Here is a 21,965-nt window from a genome sequence, read left to right as displayed (position 1 = left end):
CATATTTTAAGAACTTTAGATCAGATGTGGTAATTTTTGAATAGTATCATCATGTGAAGAAAAGATACATTATTGTCTATGAACTATGTCCATAGCGTTTTTGTGTATGTTTACAGAATGTATGAACAACAGCCATTGTAGTCAGTGTCAAAAAACGGCCATTGTTGCACTGAAAATTGCATTGAAATCAATGCACAACGGACGTAAATAATTGACATGTGTTTGCATTGACTTCAATGCAACACGTTTCTCTATGACAAGAACGGCCATTGTTTTAGTTGAAAACAACGGCCGTTGTAATAAAAATATGTTGTGTGAACATAGCCTTAGATTAATAGGTTGTTTTAAATACACAAAGTTCATTACATATGTTTTTTTTTTTTCATGTCAACTTGCAACAGAATCCGGCCTGCAAGTGCAGATGTAGGCCACTAGAAGAAATAAGATCCAGTTTTGGTTAATTAATTATAAGCCCTTTTCACCTAGATTGCTAACACACAGGCAACAGAACCCTGCTTAAGTAAACTCCTTTCTAAAAAATTGGAGTGGTGAAATACTATATTGATATTATACAGAGGAGGGAGTAAATGTCTATGGGTGTATTTTGCTGTTCTTAGCAGTTTGATTTTTAAAAATGGAGGACACTTATTTATTTGATGCCTGGTAAACCAGCAGTTTCAGAATGATAATTTGTGCACTACTTTTGCACCAATTTTGTTAGGTATTCAGGTTTTTCCAATAAAATGCTCGGTATCTCATTTTTTGGCACAAATTTTGGGGCAAAGTGCCGAGCACTAAATAAATGGCACAAAGTCCAGCAAAAAGTACAGGGAAAAGTATATTTATTAGGCCCACATTAACTGTATATGGACTGAACTGTTTGAGAAACCCCGGCAAAAATGAAAATTTTGCTGCAAGTGGGAAGGGGGGGTCATAATGAAGATGCTCTACTTACTGGTCCCTGTGCCCCGCAGCACAGCAACATAGGCTCATGGACCCGGCCAGAACTCATTTTCCCCTGGGTCCATTGTCATCACGACTCGGGGGAAAATACCCGACTGAGCTGATGGATTGCCAGCAGTGTACCGTCTCAGTCACTGACTGGATGAGCGGGCAATCCATCAGCCGGGTCATGATGTTCCAGCAGCAAGAGATCGAGGAGGCTGACGAGCAGTAATGTGGCTCTGCAGGGCAACAGGGATGGGTGAGTAGAGTTCTTTTATTATGTTTCCCTGTGCCACTGACTGCAGCCACATTTTCCACTTGGCCTCCTAAAGTTCTCCTTTTTAACATGCTCAATCCTAAATTTTGATGTTTAAAAAGAGTCCTTGGAGCCTCACTTAGGAGTCTTGAAACACAGGACTAGCCAGTTATCCCTCCAGGGCAGGGCCCAGCCAAGGGGTGGCTCCTGTAAGGAGACCACCAAAACCACTGTATCAAGTGGCCCTTTCAGTCATAACACAGGAACAGCACATCACAGAGCTAAAAGAAAACATGTTGCAGAACTGTTATTTTACAGGCACTGCATGCATTTGCAAAAAAAGAGACAGATCAGTAGTTGTCACAGGTCCTCATTAAGTCCCTCAAGGGGACTATTATAAGCAATAGTGTTGAGCGAGCACTAAAATGCTTGGGTGCTCGAGTAACTTGCTTAAAGAGAACCAATCATGGACGGAAATGATTTTTTAAAATTCCCTAATTAGATGTAAATTATGATTTTAATAACATTTGTAAATATATTTAATTATTTTTACAGCTGCGTTTTTTAATTATTCTTGTTTTACTTCTATAAGGAAGGGGGGGATAAGGAATCTATAAGGAAGGGGGGGAGAGGGGGACATCTATAAGGGAGGGGGGAGAGGAGGGCATATATAAGGGAGGGGGGAGAGGGGGACATCTATAAGGAAGGGGGGGAGAGGCGGACATCTATAAGGAAGGGGGGGAGAGGGACATCTATAAGGGGGGGCAACATAGGGGGAGAGGGGGCCATCTATAAGGGGACAACATAGGGGAGAGGAGCACAACATAGGGGAGAGGAGCACAACATAGGGGAGAGGGATATTATAAAGGGACAACATTGGGGGAGAGGGGAACATCTATAAAGGGACAATATAGGGGAGAGGGGGCCATCTATAAGAGGACAACATAGGAGGGGCCATCTATAGGGGGGGCAACATAGGGGACCATCTATTAGGGGACAACATGGGGGGCATCTATAAGGGGGACAGCATGGGGGGCTTCTATAAGGGGGGCAACGTAAGGGGGCTATTTATAAGGAGGGGCGACAGAGAGGAGGGCCATATAATAAAATGGGATCACATAGAGTCAGCCTTCCCACTAAATGAGGGTGTAAAGGGGCCAATGCAGATGTGCAGTATAGAGAGATGAGGATGGTGCCAGTGTGAGGAGACTAATATGTTTTTCTGGCAGATTCTGTGGATTTGTGGCTCGGAGAAGGAGATGGAGAAGAAAATGAAAAGGGAAGAACTCCGATCAGAGAAGACGTCCCCTGTAAGTCACCTGATATAACTGTACTGTAATTTATATGGTGTACAGGACCTGTGTAGAGCTGAGTGTGTTGATGGCGTAGTGGTCGATCGAGAGGGGGCGGGCGGGGGGGGGGGGGGCCCAATCAAAAGTTTGCTATGGGGCCCAGCCATTTCTAGTTACGCCCCTAGGTTAAGGGGCCGGCAGAATTACATACACGCAGCGGTCGTTCAGACCGCTGCGTGTATGTAGTGAAAGTGATCTGCCAGGACCTAGCCGACTCGGACCGTTATTAACGCTGCGAGTCGCTAGGTGTGAAGGCACCCTAAAGAGTAATTGAGTACACCCTTATACCCACTGTTCCCGTGTACCCCACTGGGCCTGCTGCAATGATGTCATGTACATTGTTCATGTGATGTGACAATCAGTAATCGTACTGGCCAAGTGCTGCATATAGTGACATTGTTCATATGAGCAGTAAAATACCAGCTTTTACGTTTAACAGTTCCACCTATTTGTGTAGGAATCTACATAGTTGACAATAGACTTTTTTTAACATATTATCCCATATGCAGCTGCAATTTATTTTAAAATAGAATACACCTTTACATGCTTTAAAATCATGTGCAATTACATAGCCTAGGCGTTGCATAAGTAAGATTACATAGGAATTATAGTCATTCTAAACTAACAAAGTGAGTGCATTCACATGATCCGGAACAGCACTATTAGTTATCTTATAGATGAAACCAATACACCTGCATGAATTAAAAAGGTTTTTACCTTATACTTGTCAAAACCAGTAAGTTGATCTGAAGTGATATACTGGTCGCTAAACATGATGCTTGGGTGCCGAGCTACAAGTCAGCTCCTTTCTTCCCCACAATATCTAGTCTGTAACCGTCCTCCCCCAGGCAGCAGGATACAGGTCCTGTAGTTAAGCAGTCGGCTCAGAAAGTACAGTTAGCGTACGTGTGTGTCAGTCTATGCCCTGCTATCTTATCTGGGAAGAACACAGTTCTTGATGTCACTAACCAGGAAGGCAGGTATTTAAGAAGGAAAGGTATCACCTTGCTTGTATAGGCGACAAGCTGCCACTTTTGGAAAACAGTGAGTGAAGTCCTTTCTTTTTCTTTTCCAAATTAACTGGTGCCAGAAAGTACCAGAGATTTGTAATTTAGTTCTATTAAAAAAATCTCAAGCTGCTGTATGTCCTGCAAGAAGTGGTATTCTTTCCAGTGTGGAACGCTGGAGAGGTTTTCTATGGAGAGAGTTTCTGACACGGACAGAGATGGCAGCAAAGAGCACTGTGTCAGACTAGAGAGCATACACCACTTCCTGCAGGACATACAGCAGCTAATAAGTACTGGAACACTTAAGATTTTTTAATAGAAGTAAATTACAAATCTCGGGCACTTTCTGACACCAGTTGATCTGAAAGAAAAAAAAATTGGTGAACTTTTTTTTAATCCCTTCGTGCTGCAGCTAGTTTGGGCCTTAATGACCAGGCTAATTTTTCAAAATCTGACCTGTCTCACTTTATGCTCTTATAGCTCAGTGATGCTTTAATGTATGCTAGCGATTCTGAGATCAAAACATCAAAATATCATGAAAAATAAAAAATTAGCATTTTATGAACTTTGAAATTTGTATCACATAAATTAGTTACTAAATCACATTACCAATATGTCTTCTTTATTCTGGCATAATTTGGTAAACATATTTTACTTTAGGGTTTTACGGGGCTTAGAAATTTATCAGCAAATTATCACATTTTCGTGAAAGTTTCCAAAACTGATTTTTTTAGGGACCAGTTCTTTTTTTAAGTTGATTTAGAAGGCTTGTATACTGGAAACCCCCATAAGTGACCCCATTTTGGAAACTACACACCTTAACCCCTTAGCGACCCATGACGTATCTAATACGTCATGGCGCCGCGGGGGGTGTTCAGAGCGGGGTCCCGCCGGGACCCCGCTCTGAACGGCGCTGATCCCGGCTGACACGTGCAGCCGGGCAGTGCCTCTGTTAGCCGGCGCGGGTCCTGACAGCTGCATTGAAGTGCTTTATGCACACTATCCCTGGTGTCTAGTGGGTCGGATCTCCCCCCCGCGATGCGATCACGGGGGGAGATCCGTTCTTCTGCCCGTGCCGGGCCTCAGCGTCGGAATGACGCTGATCCCGGCTCGGCAGTAGATTGCTATGGCCTGCAGCAGGCCATAGCAATCTATGACCAATCTCATGGATCTTTGCTGTGTATATACAAGCCCCCCAGGGGGGCTTCTAGTGTATGTAAAAAAAAAAAGTAAAAAAGTGTTTTTATTAATAAAAAATCCCCTCCCCTAATAAAAGTCCAAATCACCCCCCTTTTCCCATTTTATAAATATAAATAAATAAACATATTTAGTATCGCCGCGTGCGTAATCGCCCGAACTATTAATTAATCACATTCCTGATCTCGCACGGTAAACGGCGTCAGCGCAAAAAAATCCCAAAGTGCAAAATTGCGCATTTTTGGTCGCATCAAATCCAGAAAAAATGTAATAAAAAGCGATCAAAAAGTCGTATATGCGCAATCAAGGTACCGGTAGAAAGAACGCATCATGGCGCAAAAACTGACACCTCACACAGCCCCATAGACCAAAGGATAAAAGCGCTATAAGCCTGGGAATGGAGCGATTTTAAGTGACATATATTTGTTAACAATGGTTTGAATTTTTTACAGGCCATCCGATACAATATAAGTTATACATGTTATATATCATAGTAATCGTAACGACTTGAGGAACATGCATAACAAGTCAGTTTTACCATAGGGCGAACGGCGTAAATGCAAAACTCCCCGAAATCAAAACAAATTTGTTTTTTTTTCAATTTGACAGCGCAAATGATTTTTTTTCCGGTTTCACAACATATTTTATGGAAAAATTATGCCTGTAATTGCAAAGTACAATTGGTTTCGCAAAAAATAAGCGCTCATATACGTCTCTAGGTGAAAAAATGCAAGCGCTATGGACTTTTAAACATAAAATGGAAAAAGCAAAAGCGCAAAAACGAAAATTGGCTTGGACCTTAAGGGGTTAAAGAATTAATCTAGGGGTATAATGAGCATTTTGACCCTACAGGGGCTTGAGGAAAGTATTCACAATTAGGACGTAAAAAAATGGAAAATTTTAATTTTACAATTATACGTTTAGATTAAAGTTTCTCATTTTCAAAAGGAACATGAGAGAAAAAGCACCCCAAAATTTGTAACGCAGGTTCTCTTGAGTACAACGGTACCTCATATGTGAGCGTAAACCACTGCATGGGCACACAGCCGGGCTCAGAAGGGAAGGAGCGCCAATTAGCTTTTCCAATGCAGATTTTGCTGAAAACGTTTCTGAGCGACAGGTGCGTTTGCAGTGCCCCTGTAGTGTCAGCAGAGAGAAAACCCCCCATAAGTCACCCCATTTTGGAAAGTACACCCCTCAAAGAATTCATCTTGGTGTGTGGTGACCATTTTGACCCCACAGGTATTACAGGAAAGTATTCAAAAGAAGACAGTAAAAATGAAAAACTCGAATTCTTCCAATAAAATGTTCGTTTAGTTTGAAATTTCTCAATTTCACGTGGAACAAGAGAAAAAAGTACCCCAAAATTTGTAACGCAGGTTCTCCTGAGTAAAAAGGTACCTCATATGTCAGTATAAACCACTTTATGGGCACACAGGAGGGCTCAGAAGGAAAGGAGCGCCAATTAGCTTTTTCAATGCAAATTTTGCTGAAGAAGTTTCCGAGCGCCAGGTGCGTTTGCAGCGCCCCTGTAGTGCCAGCGGAGTAAAATCTCCCAATAAGTGACTCCATTTTGAAAAGTACACCCCTCAGAGAATTCATTTTGGGGTGTGATGAGCATTTTGACCCCACAGGTATTAGAGGAAAGTATTCAAAAGTAGACAGTAAAAATGAAAAACTCAAATTTTTCCAGTAATATGTTCCTTTAGTTTAAAATTTCTCAATTTCAGGAGGTACAGGAGAGAAAATTCACCCCAAAATCTGTAACGCAGGTTCTCCTGAGTAGAACGGTACCCCATATGTGGGCATAAACCACTGTATGGGCACACAGCAGGGCTCAGAAGGAAGGGAGCGCCAATTTACTGGAGCAAAACAGCAGCTAATAATAGTTATTAGAATAGCACTGTTACTAAAATAAAACTTGCGGTGGTCAGAAGCAACGTGGTGTGGTCAGAGGCAACGTGTGGTGGTCAGAGGCAACCTGCGGTGGTCAGAGGCAACGTGGCATGGTCAGAGGCAAAGTGGCGTGATCAGAGGCAATGTGCGGTGGTCAGAGGCAACCTGCGGTGGTCAGAGGCAACGGGGCATGGTCAGAGGCAACGTGGCGTTGTCAGAGGCAACGTGGCGTTGTCAGAGGCAACGTGGCGTGGTCAGAGGCAACGTGGCGTGGTCAGAGGCAACATGGCGTGGTCAGAGGCAATGTGCGGTGGTCAGAGGGAACGTGCGGTGGTTATGTGCACTCTGGGGGGTTACATGTAATCTGGCGTAATTACGGGCAACTTGGGGGGGACGGACACATCACTTTTTATCCCGTCATTAATCATTTATGATGACAGGGGATAAAAAGTGCCGGCAGCACATGGCACGAATGATCAGCGGTATATAGTATATACCGCTGATCGCTTGTACTGGGATCCTACAGGGGGGTCCCCGATCACTTCCCCATGCTCTCCGCTACCTCCGGTGGCGGAGAGCATGGGGCTTTCATTCATTTTTACTTTTCCATCACTGTGAACAGACATAGTCTGTTCACAGCGATGGCGGCGGCCATCTTGGAAATGATGACCGGGGCACTAGGGGGGCTGATCTGAGTTCTGGGACACACTTATTTCATTTCCCCCCGCCGTGGAGTCACGGTGGGGGGAGATGAAAGGCAGCGGCGGCACCGGCAATGCCGTTACCGACGGCCGCTGCTATAACATTAATAGCAGCGATCGTCGGTATGGGGGGCGGCCGGGACGGACCCCTCACACTGCCCCAACCCCTCAGATACCTTCGGTAGCTGGGGTGGTGGGGTGGGGAGCGTTCCCGGCCCCGCTATCTTATTCTCTGCCATTGCTGTAAAAAGCTGATGGCAGCAGAATAAGGCCCCTTAGTGACCGCCGTAAAAAGCTGTATCGGCGGTCACTAAGGGGTTAATTCTCCTTTCCCCTTTTGGTCCCAACACGCACCAGCTGCTCCTATCGTCAACAACCTGAAATTCCCCTTGGTTCCTCCACCATTTTTAGTGATGAACCAATAAAGGGCTTTTGTGGATAGACGATTTAATAGGGGTGAGAGGGGTTAGATGGATCTGCCATTTCTCCTCCATATATCACATCCCGGTAACGCTGGGCTCACACTACGTTTTTGCAATCCGTTTTTTGCAAAAAACGGATGAAAAACTGAGGAGAAAAAACAGATGCAACTGTGTGCATTCTTTTTGATCCGTTTTTCAATTGACTTCCATTATTAAAAAAAACGGATCCGTTTTTTTAGCGTACACAAAAACTTGGTCAACCTCATTTTGTGTCAGCCTTAATTAACCTATGAACTTCAGCCCCTGGAGATCAAACTGCTCAAGTATTGTTATCTCTGAATGCTCAGCTAACACATTACGTTACATTCACCCCTTCCTTACCATAACAGTTTTATGGAGGTCTCCATGTCAGGCCTCTTTACTTATGTCCCTTCAGTTTAACCAATCTGTAGTCAGCTGAAGGAAGAAAAAGGTAGCATGGTGCTGTTGCTTGAAGCACTGGAGTCCGAAAGTAGCAACATCTGCATGGAGTCTGTTTTAGGGTGGAATTCTCCTTGGTATTCTGGTTGTCTCACACATTCAAAATTATACTGAAATATGGTGCTAGGAAAGACAGGGAATCTATAATGTAAATAATGTAAATATAAATATATTGGTACTATATAAACAGCATAAAAAGAAGTTAATATTACAAAGCAATCTGTAATGTGTCAGATCCAGGGGCAGATTTACATATACAATACATAGTAAGAAATAGAACAAGAGAATGTGTTAAAAGTACACTGAAAAGCTTTCCAAACCAGATATTTTGGCCATTTGCACTCTGTAGGCACAAATGATAGAAAACCTTTTTTCTAGCGCCACCTATAGGTAGTCTAAAATCAATGTCCGACACGTTATAATGAATTCACATGAAGCAGGTTTTTATCTGTGAGTTTCCGTACATAGTCATTAAGTGGCGTCACTTTTTTTCTGCACAGGTCATGTGGTGAGGATTCTACGTGAAATCAACAAGATGTGAATTTTAGTGCAAAATCCTCGCGTAACATTGTGCACCTAAAAATCTTTTCTTTCAAATCAACTGCTGCCATAAAGTGCCAGAGATTTGTAATTTACTTCTATTAAAAAATCTCAAGCCTTCCAGTACTTATCAGCTGCTGTATGCCCAGCAGGGGAGGTTTTCTATGGGGATTTGCTGCTGCTCTGGACAGTTCCTGACATGGACAGAGGAGGCAACAGAGAGCACTGTGTCAGACAGGAAAGAAAACACCACTTCCTGCAGGACACACAGCAGCTGATAAGTACTGGAAGACTTAAGATTTTTTAATAGAAGTGAATTACAAATCTCTGGCACCAGTTGATTTGAAAGAAAAAAAATTGGTGAACAACCCCTTTAATGTTCTAGTGTGAAATCTAAACAGAATCTGCAGCACAATACTGGGCTTACCTTATAGACACTGCTGCCATATGTTAGCAGCTGTGTCAGTACACTAGCGCAAATTTATAAACTTTTTGGAGCTCCTGACATCATATTTAATCAGAATTCTATGTATGTGTGAATGGTCCCTGACTTGGGAACGTATGTGGTGGAATAGTGTGGAGCTTCCTGCTACTCCATAAAGCTGGACCCCAAAAAATACAACTCTACACAGTATGTATATATATATATATATATATATATATATATATATATATATATAGTTTTTTTTTAATAAGTGGCATTAATGATAGGTATACGTCTGTGTACATAGGGAATCCAAACACTGCATACCATTAGTGGACCCTGCTGACACAGTGTGAACTGACCCCAAGCTTTAAAGCAGGGATGGGGAACCTTTGGCCCTCCAGCTGGTGCAAAACTACGATTCCCATCATGCCTGGACGGCATGATGGGAAGTGTAGTTTCGCACCATTTTGGGGGGGGCAAAGGTTCCCCATCCCTGATATAAAGCATTCCTTCACCAGAAAGAAGTCCACAAGAAATACCTGTACTTTACATCTATGGCCAAACTGCAGCTCCCCTCATGCCTGAAGGTGGCAAAGCTTTGGCTGTGCAGGCATGATGGGAATTGTAGTCTCACAGCAACCCGAGGGCTGCAGGTCTGTTGCTCTCTATGGAAACAAGGCATATTCAGAGCCCCATCCCGCTACACACAGGCTAGTACACGGAATCCCATTAGTACGTTAGAAGCCGAGCGCAGCCCCAACAGCCACTCACAGAGCTCGGTGTGACGTCACGCCCCGCGCAGCCGCATAGCACAGGACTTGCACACATTCCTATTGGCTCGCTTCCCGGCCGTCGCTGACCAATCCGAAGTAGAGACTGAACATGGGCGCCAGAGATCAAGAGCGACGACGTGCTGGGTGACCTGAAGCTACGGGAGGGAGGAAGGGTCACACTGAGCTCATCCCCTCAGAGCTCCTCATACGGTCACGATGCCACACGGGAAGGTAACGCTTCGGTAGTTACTTCCGCAGTCGTGTCTCGGCCCCTGCCCTCCCGCGTAGCTGTCAGTATATAAAGAGTATACGTTATAGAGAGGCCGGTCACATCCTGACAGGAATCCTGCTAGTGACAGACATGGCAGTAACTGTGCTCAGGTTTACAAGCAAATCAGCGCATGTATAAGGATGCTGGTAACTAAGGGGTTACTATAATATTACTATAGCAGGACTATGGGCAGTGCATGTACTGTGTGACACAGGTCCCTGGCACTGAGGCGTCTGTAGCCGCAGTCCATGTCCCAGCCTCGGGCAGTGTTCACACAGTTTTTCTTGTCTTTTTTATTTTTTTTTTTACAAAAACTGGAGTTTCTAGTGTTGATGGGATCTGTCACAATATTGGGGTTCGGCAGTGTTACCCTAACTCTTGGCGTTTGATTTCCTAGTGAGTCCTGGGAGCATGGATAGTCACAGGCTACACGCGTGGCCTCCTGGCGGCCCTAGGACGCATCCACACTCCGCAGCCTCGGGGATGATTGAGTGATTGGGTAATGGTGCCGGATTCCAACACTTTCACAGATCCGCTCAACGCTATTGGTTCTGCCTCTGGCTTTGGCCGTAAATAACACGTCTTAAAGGGTTTCATCTCAGGATGAGGAACACATAACTGTTGTCTTCAAAAACGGCACCACGCCGGAGGTTGTGTGGGGTATCACAACTTGCCACATTTCTCTTCAGCTGAGCAGCAATGCTACATAGACACGTGAGCCAGGAGTGGCGCTGTCTCTGGAAGAGAGCAGTTATGGTTTTCTGGTCATCAATAACACCTTCAAAGGAGCCTGCACGTTTTACCACAGAGAACCGTCACCACTGCCAGTCATCTGATGGGGAATTATAATTACGCCTACCATAAGGTGTAAGGCATCCTCTCGAAAATATGGCCGTCCACCACCACCCACCGCGCCTCACCCCCTCCATCCCGGTGCTTGTCCTATGCTGTTTGCATCCCTCCCCAGGCTGCTTGCCACTCTCCATTGCTCACCTCTCTATCCCTCCCCAGGCTGCTTGCCACTCTCCATTGCTCACCTCTCTATCCCTCCCCAGGCTGCTTGCCACTCTCCATTGCTCACCTCTCTATCCCTCCCCAGGCTGCTCCTGATAAATAAGACATAGTCCCTCTTTAGGAACAAAAATTAATATAAGGCACTGTCTTATTTGGGGAAACACGGTACCACTCTTAAAGTTCCTAGGCATCAGATCACCCTAAAATCCAAGTATTCTATTTACCCAACCAGTGTCCTGGAGGTGTATCCATAGCCTTCTGACTTCACTCAATTCTGGTGACAAGCATTGGGGACATAGATTAAAGAGGACATTCAGAGAGCAGGAATGGTCCTAGCTTTTCTGCCCTCCGATACTCCATTTCCCCCGTCGGCCCATCTGTGCTGATACTTTCACAGATGAGAGGGGTGCAGCAGCATGCTGTGGGCATGATCTTGCCCTCACGCAACGTCCAAATAGCCGTCCGATGTTGCCACGGCATGATTTGGATTTTGAAAGTTTGAAACAGTGAAACTTTGAGGTCCTGATACAAGTTCAGAAAATTAGTTCAGCCGTCAGTTATCTCTCCTGTCCGTCCTTCCTGCACACAGGAATGTTTGACATAACCGAGCATTCCTGAGTTCTCTATTGGAGGAAGGGGTACACTACAGCTTATCTCTCCTTGGACAAAGGGAGAAGACTTTTATGTAAGACCGTCATGCGAGTACGCCAGTCTTGATAAATCTCCCCCATTGTAAAGATACTGAACGTGGAATCCGGCCATTCTTACATCACAAAAAAAGAAAGGAGATACAGTAAAAAGTAATTCAATAGGAATTTTAATTAGCTTAGTCTCTTTATAGAAATTTGAGTGTTGAAATATCCTTATGGATTCTGTAAGGATTATTTTAGGGTGCAGTCATCATGAACGTAGATAACATCGTCAAATCCAAACCATTTTGGGATAGTTGTTACTGTTTTTGCTCCATGCTGAGCACATGTGATTTCCATATTTCCTGAAGCTGACTATAGAAGATTTATCTTGGCACAGTCCATTGGAGTACAGCCAATAATTCTTGTGATGTAACATCTCCTGAATTTTAGTGCTTTGCTTTGTAGTACTGAAACTGTAATTTTTTAGATTTATGTAGATTGCATGGATAGGTAGGTAGGTAGGTATGCGTTGTTGATTTCCCAGAGGATCAATAGTCACAGGCATACAGCATGTAATTTTACATAATCAGATTTCTCAGCATGAAAGTATTTACCAGCTTTTCCTATACAGTGGTGCCTTGGATTGCTAGCATAATTCGTTCCAGGACTGCGCTTGTAATCCAAATCCACTCTTAAACCAAAGCAAATTTTCCCATAAGAAATCACTGATAGGCAGACAGTTGGTTCCACACCCCAAAATAATGATTTATTATTCTGAATAACATGTAAAACAGATGAAACAAACATTCAGAAACTGCAGAATATGTGATTTTATAAGTTACTGTACAGTAATGAAGAGGATGGGAAACACAAGGGCGGACAGAGACTGCAGGGAGCATGAAGGAATGAGCAGGGCAGATGTGGGCACATACACGCAGCGCTCTCTGTCCGGGGAGAGAGGGGTTACAGCTATGAATAGATTACCTCCACAGTCCTGCCATGATTTGGAAGGTGAGGGAGACTTCCTGGGTCAGAGTACAGTGCTGTAGACCCCGCCATGCAGACCGTGCCCCTCCTCCACTCGCCCTGCACCTAATACTGGGAGTTCTTAAACCAAGTTACAATTTTGAATCTTAAACCAAAACACTCTTAGGGTGCCTTCACACCTACCGGATCCACATAGAATCTCACTTCTGTGGATTCGAAGTGAGAACCGCTGCGGATCCGGTACCATTCACCCCTATGATAGCACATATTCGCAGCGGGATTAACATCCCGCTGTGAATGTGCTTTAACCCCTCGCTGTCCGCAGCCCCGCCGCCGCATTAGCCCATCCTCGGCCGCATCCCCCATCTCCGGCCGCATCCCCTATCCCCGGCCACATCCTGCAGCCCTCCGCCGAGAGCATAAAGTACCTGCTCGGCGGCGCAGCTGCAGTGAGGCTCCCGGCTCTGGTCCCGCTCATTAGCGAGACCGGAGTCGGGAGCCTCACTGCAGCCGTGCCGCCGAGCAGGTACTTTATGCTCTCGGCGGCAGGATGCGGGCTGCTGGATGTGGCGGGGGATGGGGGGATGCGGCCGAGGATGGGCTAATGCGGCGGCGGGGCTGCGGACAGCGAGGGGTTAAAGCACATATTTACAGCGGGATGTTAATCCCGCTGCGAATATGTGCTATCATAGGGGTGAATGGTACCGGATCCGCAGCGGTTCTCGCTTCGAATCCGCAGAAGTGAGATCCGCTGTGGATCCGGTAGGTGTGAAGGCACCCTTAAAGGGGTTATCCAGCGTTACAAATACATGGCCACTTTCTTCCAGAGACAGCCCCACTCTTGTCTCCAATATGGGCGGTGTTTTGCTGCTCAGGTGCATTAAAGGGGTTGTGCGTCGGTAAGCAATTATTCACTAAATAACACACATTACAAAGTTATACAACTTTGTAATGTATGTTATGTTAGTGAATGGCCCCCTTCCCCGTGTTTCCCCCGACCTACGCTAGACCCGGAAGTGTAGTGCTCTATACTCACCTGATTTGTGTCGACCCCCGTCCGCCATCTTGTGACAATGATGTCATCTTGGGGCGGGTGGCCGGCACTAGGGACGGTTGGAGCCGTTCGGCCGCCCGCTCCAAGATGACATCATTGTCACAAGATGGCGGATGGGGGTCGACACACACAGCCCTCTGCTGTGTCATCAGCTGCTCAGCTGCGATTGGCTGAGCACAGTTATGCGCAGCCAATCGCGGCTGAGCAGCTGATGATGCGGCAGAGGGGGGCCGGCACAAGGGACGGTCGGAGAGGTTTGGCCGGCCGCCTGAAGATGACATCATTGTCACAAGATGGCGGACGGGGGTCGACACGAATCAGGTGAGTATAGAGCACTACACTTCCGGGGGTGGAGTGGGTGGGGGGAAATACAGGGAAGGGGGTCATTCACTAACATAACATACATTACAAAGTTGTATAACTTTGTAATGTGTGTTATTTAGTGAATAATTGTTTAGCGCCGCACTACCCCTTTAAAGTGAATGGAGCTTAATTGCAAACCGCACCTGAACTGGAGACAAGAGTCGTGTTGTCTCTGAAAGAAAGTGGCCATGTTTTTGTAGCACTGGATAACCCCTTTAAACCAAGTTACTCTTAAACCAAGGTACCACTGTACTGATTTAATACCGATGTTTCACCCACACATACATTACTATATTTTAGCATAACATCATCATGTATGCTTTGCCTATCTTGGTGTACATATGGACCCTGTGTATAAGCCTAGGTTATGGTTCAGTCTTGCACACATTACCCATTAAAGGAGAAGTCCCACAAAAATTGAAAATGGCAGGGAGGCAGAGGGGTGAGAAAATACTAGTAAACCCACCCCTACTGGTGCCTCGTAGCGCTTCTACAAGGTCCTGTTTACATCAGCCGGGGACCTGCTGCTCTTGTAACTGCAATGTCATGTCCTCCAGCCCACTCAGCCAATCATTGACTGGGGTGGGGCACCGCCCCAATCACCGACTGGCTGAGCTCTGACATTGCGGCTGGAAGGGTTTCCAGCAAAAAATGACAGCCGGCTGCTGTGAATGGGACCCTGGAGTGGGGCAGCGGAGGCATAGGGATGGGTGAGTTCTCTTGTTTATTATTTTCTCTAACCCCCCGCCTGCTGATTTTAGTTTTCGTGGAGCGTCCTCTTTAACTTTCACTATAAATTACTATTATTATTATCATTTTTTTTTTTTTTTTGCGCAGTCTTAAAAAGTTGTTGTATTTTGCCTAGATGTGTCTCTGAAGGACAGGCTTTGAATAGATACCTTATATCTTCTACATATGCCAGAAAACATTTCCTGCCTTAGATATCATATTGAGCAGAATACAATGTATATTATGAAATTAGAATGACCAGTATTAAAATCCTTAAAATGTGTCACCTTTTATTTTTCTTTTTTACTGAATGTTCTTTTTTTGGATCTATTTCTATTTTCTGTAAGTTTTACAATTTAGCTTTTAACCCTTTCAGGAGGAAGGACATAACTGTACGTCCTTCTTTGCGTTGAGTTACCACTCAGGGACGTACAGTTATGTCCCAGAATGAAACGGGTGAAGGAGCGCATTGTAGTGTAATGTGTCTGTAATCAGGCAATCAAGTAGTGATGTCTCCATGGTGGGACAGTAAATTAAAGTATAACAGTAAACAAAACACACACACAAATAAAAATAAATAAATAAAGTACACAACGCACAAAATCCCCATAGCCCCCAATGCAAGAATAAATGTAGAAAAAAATAAAAAAGTACACATATTCAGTATTGCCTCCTGCGTAATGACACTGGCAATAAAATTATCACATAACTAAACCCGCCCGGTGACTGCTGAAAAACGCTTATTTTGTCATTTTTTCATGAAATGTGGGCATTTTTCTCATGAAAATTGTAAGAATATCAGCCAAATTATACCACTAACCTTAATTACAATATGTCATGAGAAAACAGTGTCAGAATTGCTAGGATAAGTTATAATATCACAGAGGTGTAACAACATAAATCTTAAGGCACTATCTGGAGCGGTCCTGAAAGGGTTAATACAATCTTATGGGGGCCATATAGAAAAAAATAGAAACTAATCAAACTAAAAACACAAACAATTTTTCAATAAAAAAAAACAAAACACATTATTGTTTAAAAATGTAAAACAACGGAAGGCCCATAATTGGTACTATAAAACTAATGTGTTGTAAAAAGTCAATGTGTTCTTTATACTGTCCCATAAACTGGGTGAAGGATAAAACTGAAAGCAATGCTAGAAGTGGCCAAAAAGTTGTATGTACAAATACAAACCTCAGCTCATCCCATATAAAGCAGTCCTGTGGAAAGACCTCCAAAAATTTTTGACCAGGAAACCCCTTTAAAGAAGTACTTGCAGTTGTGCCAAAATGAACAAAAAGGCATGTAAAAAAATCACAGAGTGCTATATTCCTTTATTCTTGCATTCAGTCCTGCTCTAAGACCCCTGATAACTGCCCTGAGCCCTTAGAGACTGGACTGGATGTGGACTGGAAGTCCCTTTCATAATGCATTCCTATGAAATTCTTATTGTGAGTCTGATAGTGAGTGGATAAGGTAAGTGACGTCTGACACATGAAGTGCTTCTTAAGGGTGCGTTCACACCTACCGCATCCGCAGCTTATTTTTCCGCGGAAATCCGCAGGTCTGGTAGTGCAGATTTCAACCTGCGAGAAATCCGCATATGTGTGCGTTTTGCGTTTTTTCTGCAGCAAGTTTATCGCAACTGAAATGTCAGTTTAAAATGTCTCTCATTCTAAACAGACATTTCAGTTGCGATAAACTTGCTGCAGAAAAACCGCGAAACGCACACATATGCGGATTTCTCGCAGGTTGAAATCTGCACTACCAGACCTGCGGATTTCCGCGGAAAAGTAAGCTGCGGATGCGGTAGGTGTGAACGCACCCTAAAGGAAATAAAAGATACCTGTGGCACATGGCCCCCCTGCCAGATCAGGATCTATATTGAGACATGAATTATTTAATTTGCCCTGTATTGATTATTGCCTGTGTATTCCCTAATGTTCGACCAACAATAAACGCAACTAATCGTAAATTTAATATTTGCCTTTTAGGGGAAACGGAAATCGGATAAAATGCATGCACCTTTTCCAGACGAGTTGGATCATGGCGGCAAAAAATCCTCAACAAAACCTACCTTGGTTCCTCGGTCTCTCAGTAAATCATGGATGCGTTGTGCTGAAGGATTTGATGGATGTCAAGCTGATAAGGTAATACATTATTAAAGGGATAGCCCACTCAAACATAACTTTTGACATGTTGCTGCCCATGGTGAGAGTAACACATCATGCCATACTTGGTATTATATATTCAGTCTTCTTCTTCCAGTTCTTACCTGCTGCTTACTGCTGAAAACACAAAAAGCTGTGAGCTTTTCTGTCTCCCCCTTCTCACCCCTCCCTTCTGAGACAGCTGATGTAAACAAGTCCCTGACTCCCTTTATCATTTGTAGCTTATTTGAAATGTTGGGAGGATTAATTACAGTGAGTTCATAAGCAACTTGACCTCAGAATAACCCTTTCAGCATTACAAAGAAGCTACACTGTTGCAGATAAAGCCAATCAGGGACTTGTTTACATCAGCTGACTCAAAAGGGAGGGGAGAGGAAGGGGAGACAGAAAGAGGCTCACACACATCTTTGTGTTTTCAGCAGAAAGCAGCAGCTGAGAACTGGGAGAAGGAGACTTCTCTGGGAGAATAGATAATTGTAAGTATGGAATGAATTCTTAGTCTCACTATGAGCAGCAACTTATCAAAAGTTTTATATTTGAGTGGAGTACCCCTTTAAGAATTTGTTCACTATGTCTTTAACTGGAGGTATACATCAGAAGGATTTTCCTGTGTAAATTTAAAATGACACTGTCACCCCCTTTTTGCATTCCGACTTCTCTACACAGGTGTAAAGGGTAAAATTAGCCGTTTTCGTACCTTATATTATATCATGCGTCATGATGCTTGTTCCAGTAAAAAGTGATCTTTTATCAACTGCCTATTTTGATACCAGGGCGGAGCTTCACGGTCGAAGCACCACTTAGCCCCTCCCCCAGCCATTCTAGTGGGGGTGGGGCCTAGACCTTAAGGCCAGCCCTTCCAATGGCGGCTAAGGGGCGGGGCTAAGTGGTGCTTCGGCTGTGAAGCTCCGTCCAGGTATCCCAATCCGCAGATGATAAATGATCACTTTTTACTGGAACAAGCATCATGACGTATGATATAAAATAAGGTACGAAAACTACAAAATGTACCCTTTTACACCTGTGTAAAGCAGTCAGAATGCAAAAGGGGGTAACAGTGTCACTTTAAGATTAAAGGCTCTAGTGAATACAACTGTAGAAGCCCATAGTCATCCATGTTAAGGGTAAAAACACACAGGCCAGATCCGCAGCAGATTTCTTGCATCCAGCTGCGAGTATGTAACTGAGAACCCCGTTAACCCCCCGTCGGCTGGAGCATACTGTACCTGCTTCACACTCCAGCTTGCTTCGGGGGCTCCTGGCTTCTGGACATCCCGTTTAGCCAATCAGTGCACTGCGGTGGGGCAGCGAACTGATTAGCTGAGCGGGAGATTCAGCCAGGAACCCCCGAAGCAAGCCGGAGCATGGAGCAGGTAATGTATGCTCCTGCCGGTGGGGGGTAAACAGGGATGACATCCCGCTGTGAGTATGTCTCATAGAAACCAACAGGAAGGGATCCGCAGTGAATTTTACAGTGAATTTGCAGCGGGAAATCCGCTGCGGATGCGACCTGTGTGTTTGTACCCTAAAACAGAAAAAATGTATGCATTATCTTACTAGTGTTTTGTAAGGCAGCAACCCAGAATTTGTTAAGTGGATAAAGGTCTCCCAAGATCTATTAGTAATATAATTCACCCACAGAGAACATTGTCTAAAAAACTAGCAGATGTTTATTTCATTTCGGATATTTATATTTTTTGTCTTCATTTGTTAGCCATCCAGATCATCTGGAAGAAAATCACAAAATGTTCAGCTGTTAGCCCACTCACTTGTGAATGATGAAGGTAAATACGAACTTTACATCCTACAGTATTAATTGTTGGTACATAAACAAAAAAGTACTGTCTTTCCACTTGCCACCTGTAATGACATATATTCACACAGTCTATCTTCTGCATTAATCACGGCCGTTGTTTCAATTTGTAACAGCGGCCGTGATTTATACAGAAGATACGTTGTATGTAAATGAATGGAATCCAGGCTGAGCATATACACATAGTATACGCTCCAGCTCGGATTCCAACCGGCTGCATGAAAAACTGATTATTCATTCTGTGCAATGTGAATTGGGTTGCGGGCGCACACTGAAACGCCCACATCCGAATTCAACAGAAATGGAGATCACAGAACAGCTGGTGTTATACGCTGTGTGAACCCAACCTCAAGGTGTATTCTGGGCAGGAGCCTTGTGCTAGTTGAAATAAAGAGACACAATGCAGGAAGTCCTGGTCATCTGAACACTCACAGAGAAGGCAGTCATGTGATTGATGGACACATTGAGTTGTGCCATGTGTTTAGTCTTTTTTTTTTTTTTTAAAGGCTGGTTGGGTTTATGCAAAAAATTTCCATCTGTTTTTCTGGATGTTTATTTTTAATGTACAGAAAATCATAGTGAATCATATATTTTTGTGTACATCAAAAAAGTGGATCTATTATGGTTCATTTAAAAAAAAAAAAAGCGTAAGTCAATTGGAAAAGGATTGTGCAGTATGGCATACAGCAGCAACCATTTTAACCCTAATATATACATTAAACAGAAGCAGAAACTCTGTGTAAACCTAGCCGTACTACAGAAATTACTTTAGAAATTGTGTTCCTACAGATGAAAGTCAGAAAGATCCGGCTGATATAGTTTGGAGTTCCAGTGATAATGACAAGTCAGATGATGAAAGCAATGTGACAGATTCTCAACCCGATATTTCAGATGTGTCCTCACAAAGCACAAGCAGATCACAAGAAATAAATATTCCTTTTTCTTATAACAGATCAAGTGGAGGTAAGTATGTCTTAGCCCATACATGATTTTACGTCTGTTACTAAGCGACTTTCTGCTTGGCTGCCGCCATGAAAAGGAAACAGCCTAGCAGTCTGACAAGGGTCTCCTATGTCGGTAACATCTCAGCATGACAGCTGAGCTGCTGTATCAGGGCTTATTCCCACATCCCATATTTACAGGCCCTATGGACAGAAAATTCCTGTAATGGAGTGTTTCCCCGCCTGTCATGATGTATCAATATCATGCCGGCAGTGGGGAAACTGTTTGCATCTCTGAAAGTTTTGTCTCATAAAGAAAGTTACGCAGACTGCCAAACTGTGTTTCCAGAAGTAAGCAAAAGAAGATGGATATTATTGATTCAGTACATTAAAGCTTTGTTCACATCAACCTTGTGGCTTCTATTTATACCGGAAGTCGTAACACAGTGCTGGATTTATCCAATAGTTCGACATGATTGACAAAATGGTGGAACGCTATATGTTTGCAGCTACTATAATCAAATGTGTTTTCCACCACAGGTATTGAGCCTCAGATTACTGACTGGCAGGATGACAGTGACTTGGAGTGTGGTCACAAAGAGGGAAGTGTGTCTGAAGCGTCTGAGGTGGAGATCTCAGACTCTGACTCAGTGTCCGGTGATGTGTTACCATCTGAGAGTGATGCAGAAGCTTTGAAAGTAAGTTCTGCTTTTTCACTGTTTGAGGAAATGTTGGAGCTTCTGCTTGTTTCTAACACAGTCATTACTTATGCATGAGTCTTACTAAAGCAAAATGTTTTGCCTGTATGGTGCAGCATAGGCCATTTTGTTTTTATGCAACTTTTAAGCAGCATGGTATAAAGGCTCCGATATTCACAATGCATGAGAAACACGGTGCCGATATGCAATGAATTATTACCTTTTTATGCAACTACAACCTAACAATGAATTACAAAGATAATACAAGAAAATAATTTCCCAGTACATACCGTTAGTAAAATATGCCGTTTTCTTTGTGATCTTGCCCCGTTCCCATAAATAGGATAGACCTCATAATACAAGAGGTACTCAATAAAATGAAAGGGAAGGGATTACAGTAATGTGGCTAGTTACTCATTGTTTCCAAATGTTTTCAAATCAGGACAGCCACAAACCTTGTATGTCAACTTGTAGAGGGCATAGGCTAGTAATAAAGAATAATATAGAGGGCCTTTTGTATGGGTTGCCTATACCTGGTTTGGCTTATGTGCCATATACATTATTATGACATGCTAGCAGAAAGCTAATAAGGCCACTGTTTACATCACTATCAATGGGTGGCCATATATAGACATAAACAGCAGTATAACGTCTTTTTTTGCTGAACTACCCTTTTTAAACAAGCCCAACATTCTCAGATATGCAGGGTTAAAGTAAGGGGTCATTCACACGATTTCTGCAATCTGTCCGTAGTGTGGACTGTGTCCTGCGGAGTGGCTCTCGGAGCTCCCCGCATCAAGATCTACTCCCCAGGACACAACAGATTGCAGAGATCGTGTGAATGCCCCCGAAGAGTTCTTTGCTACTTTCACTTTAGCCCCGTGGAGAGGAGAGGGAAGGGCAGTGCGGGAGGTTGGCAGGCTGCAGTGGCACAGTGCGACGTAAAAATCCTTAGTGCTCCGTCTGTGTCTGTATGACTGCAAATCACCCCAGGAAAGGGGGTAAAATGTACAGAGACTATACTTGCTCTACGATGTAACACAGTGGCCAGATATTTGTTGAGAGTAAATAGGTGAATTTAAAATGCTGTACCCACATTTTGTGATGCTGTTGTTTGCAGGGTATTTTGGTGTTTTTCTGCTCTGACACTAAAATAAGAAAATGCCAGAAAAAAAGGCAAACTACTGGAAGAACTGCGGACTGTTCTATGGGCCGTTGTGGTTTTTTTTCTTTTCAGCTTCAAAAAATATGCCACGCAAAATTTTCACATTGAACGCAGTAAAACATGATAAATAG

The 21,965-nt window shown here is 43.8% G+C and overlaps 2 protein-coding genes across 11 annotated transcripts in view; one reads left to right on the top strand and one right to left on the bottom strand.

The window, feature by feature from the left end:
• LOC138783210 (ethanolaminephosphotransferase 1-like) overlaps positions 1–10,050 on the bottom strand; it is a 42,004-nt gene extending 31,954 nt beyond the window's left edge. For 4 of the 7 annotated variants that reach the window (XM_069957608.1, XM_069957609.1, XM_069957613.1 and 1 more), the window contains exon 1: positions 3,271–3,424. In XM_069957608.1, coding sequence (XP_069813709.1) covers positions 3,271–3,327 — 57 coding nt within the window. In that variant the 5' untranslated portion in view covers positions 3,328–3,424. Of the gene's footprint in view, positions 1–3,270; positions 3,425–8,157; positions 8,398–9,762; positions 9,947–9,994 lie in introns of those variants that run through there. The other 3 variants (XM_069957611.1, XM_069957612.1, XM_069957610.1) reach the window with 3 other exon arrangements.
• Positions 10,051–10,077: 27 nt separating this feature from the next.
• Positions 10,078–21,965, top strand: part of SPIDR (scaffold protein involved in DNA repair) — a 349,427-nt gene continuing 337,539 nt past the window's right edge. For 3 of the 4 annotated variants that reach the window (XM_069957606.1, XM_069957607.1, XM_069957602.1), the window contains exons 1-5: positions 10,078–10,227; positions 17,041–17,196; positions 18,932–19,001; positions 19,820–19,993; positions 20,512–20,669. In XM_069957606.1, the coding sequence (XP_069813707.1) occupies positions 10,213–10,227; positions 17,041–17,196; positions 18,932–19,001; positions 19,820–19,993; positions 20,512–20,669 (573 nt within the window). In that variant the 5' untranslated portion in view covers positions 10,078–10,212. The other variant, XM_069957603.1, reaches the window with a different exon arrangement.

The sequence above is a fragment of the Dendropsophus ebraccatus genome, chromosome 2 (genome assembly GCF_027789765.1).
Source record: "Dendropsophus ebraccatus isolate aDenEbr1 chromosome 2, aDenEbr1.pat, whole genome shotgun sequence".
Classification (NCBI taxonomy): domain Eukaryota; kingdom Metazoa; phylum Chordata; class Amphibia; order Anura; family Hylidae; genus Dendropsophus; species Dendropsophus ebraccatus.
This window is presented reverse-complemented; position numbering and strand designations above follow the sequence as displayed.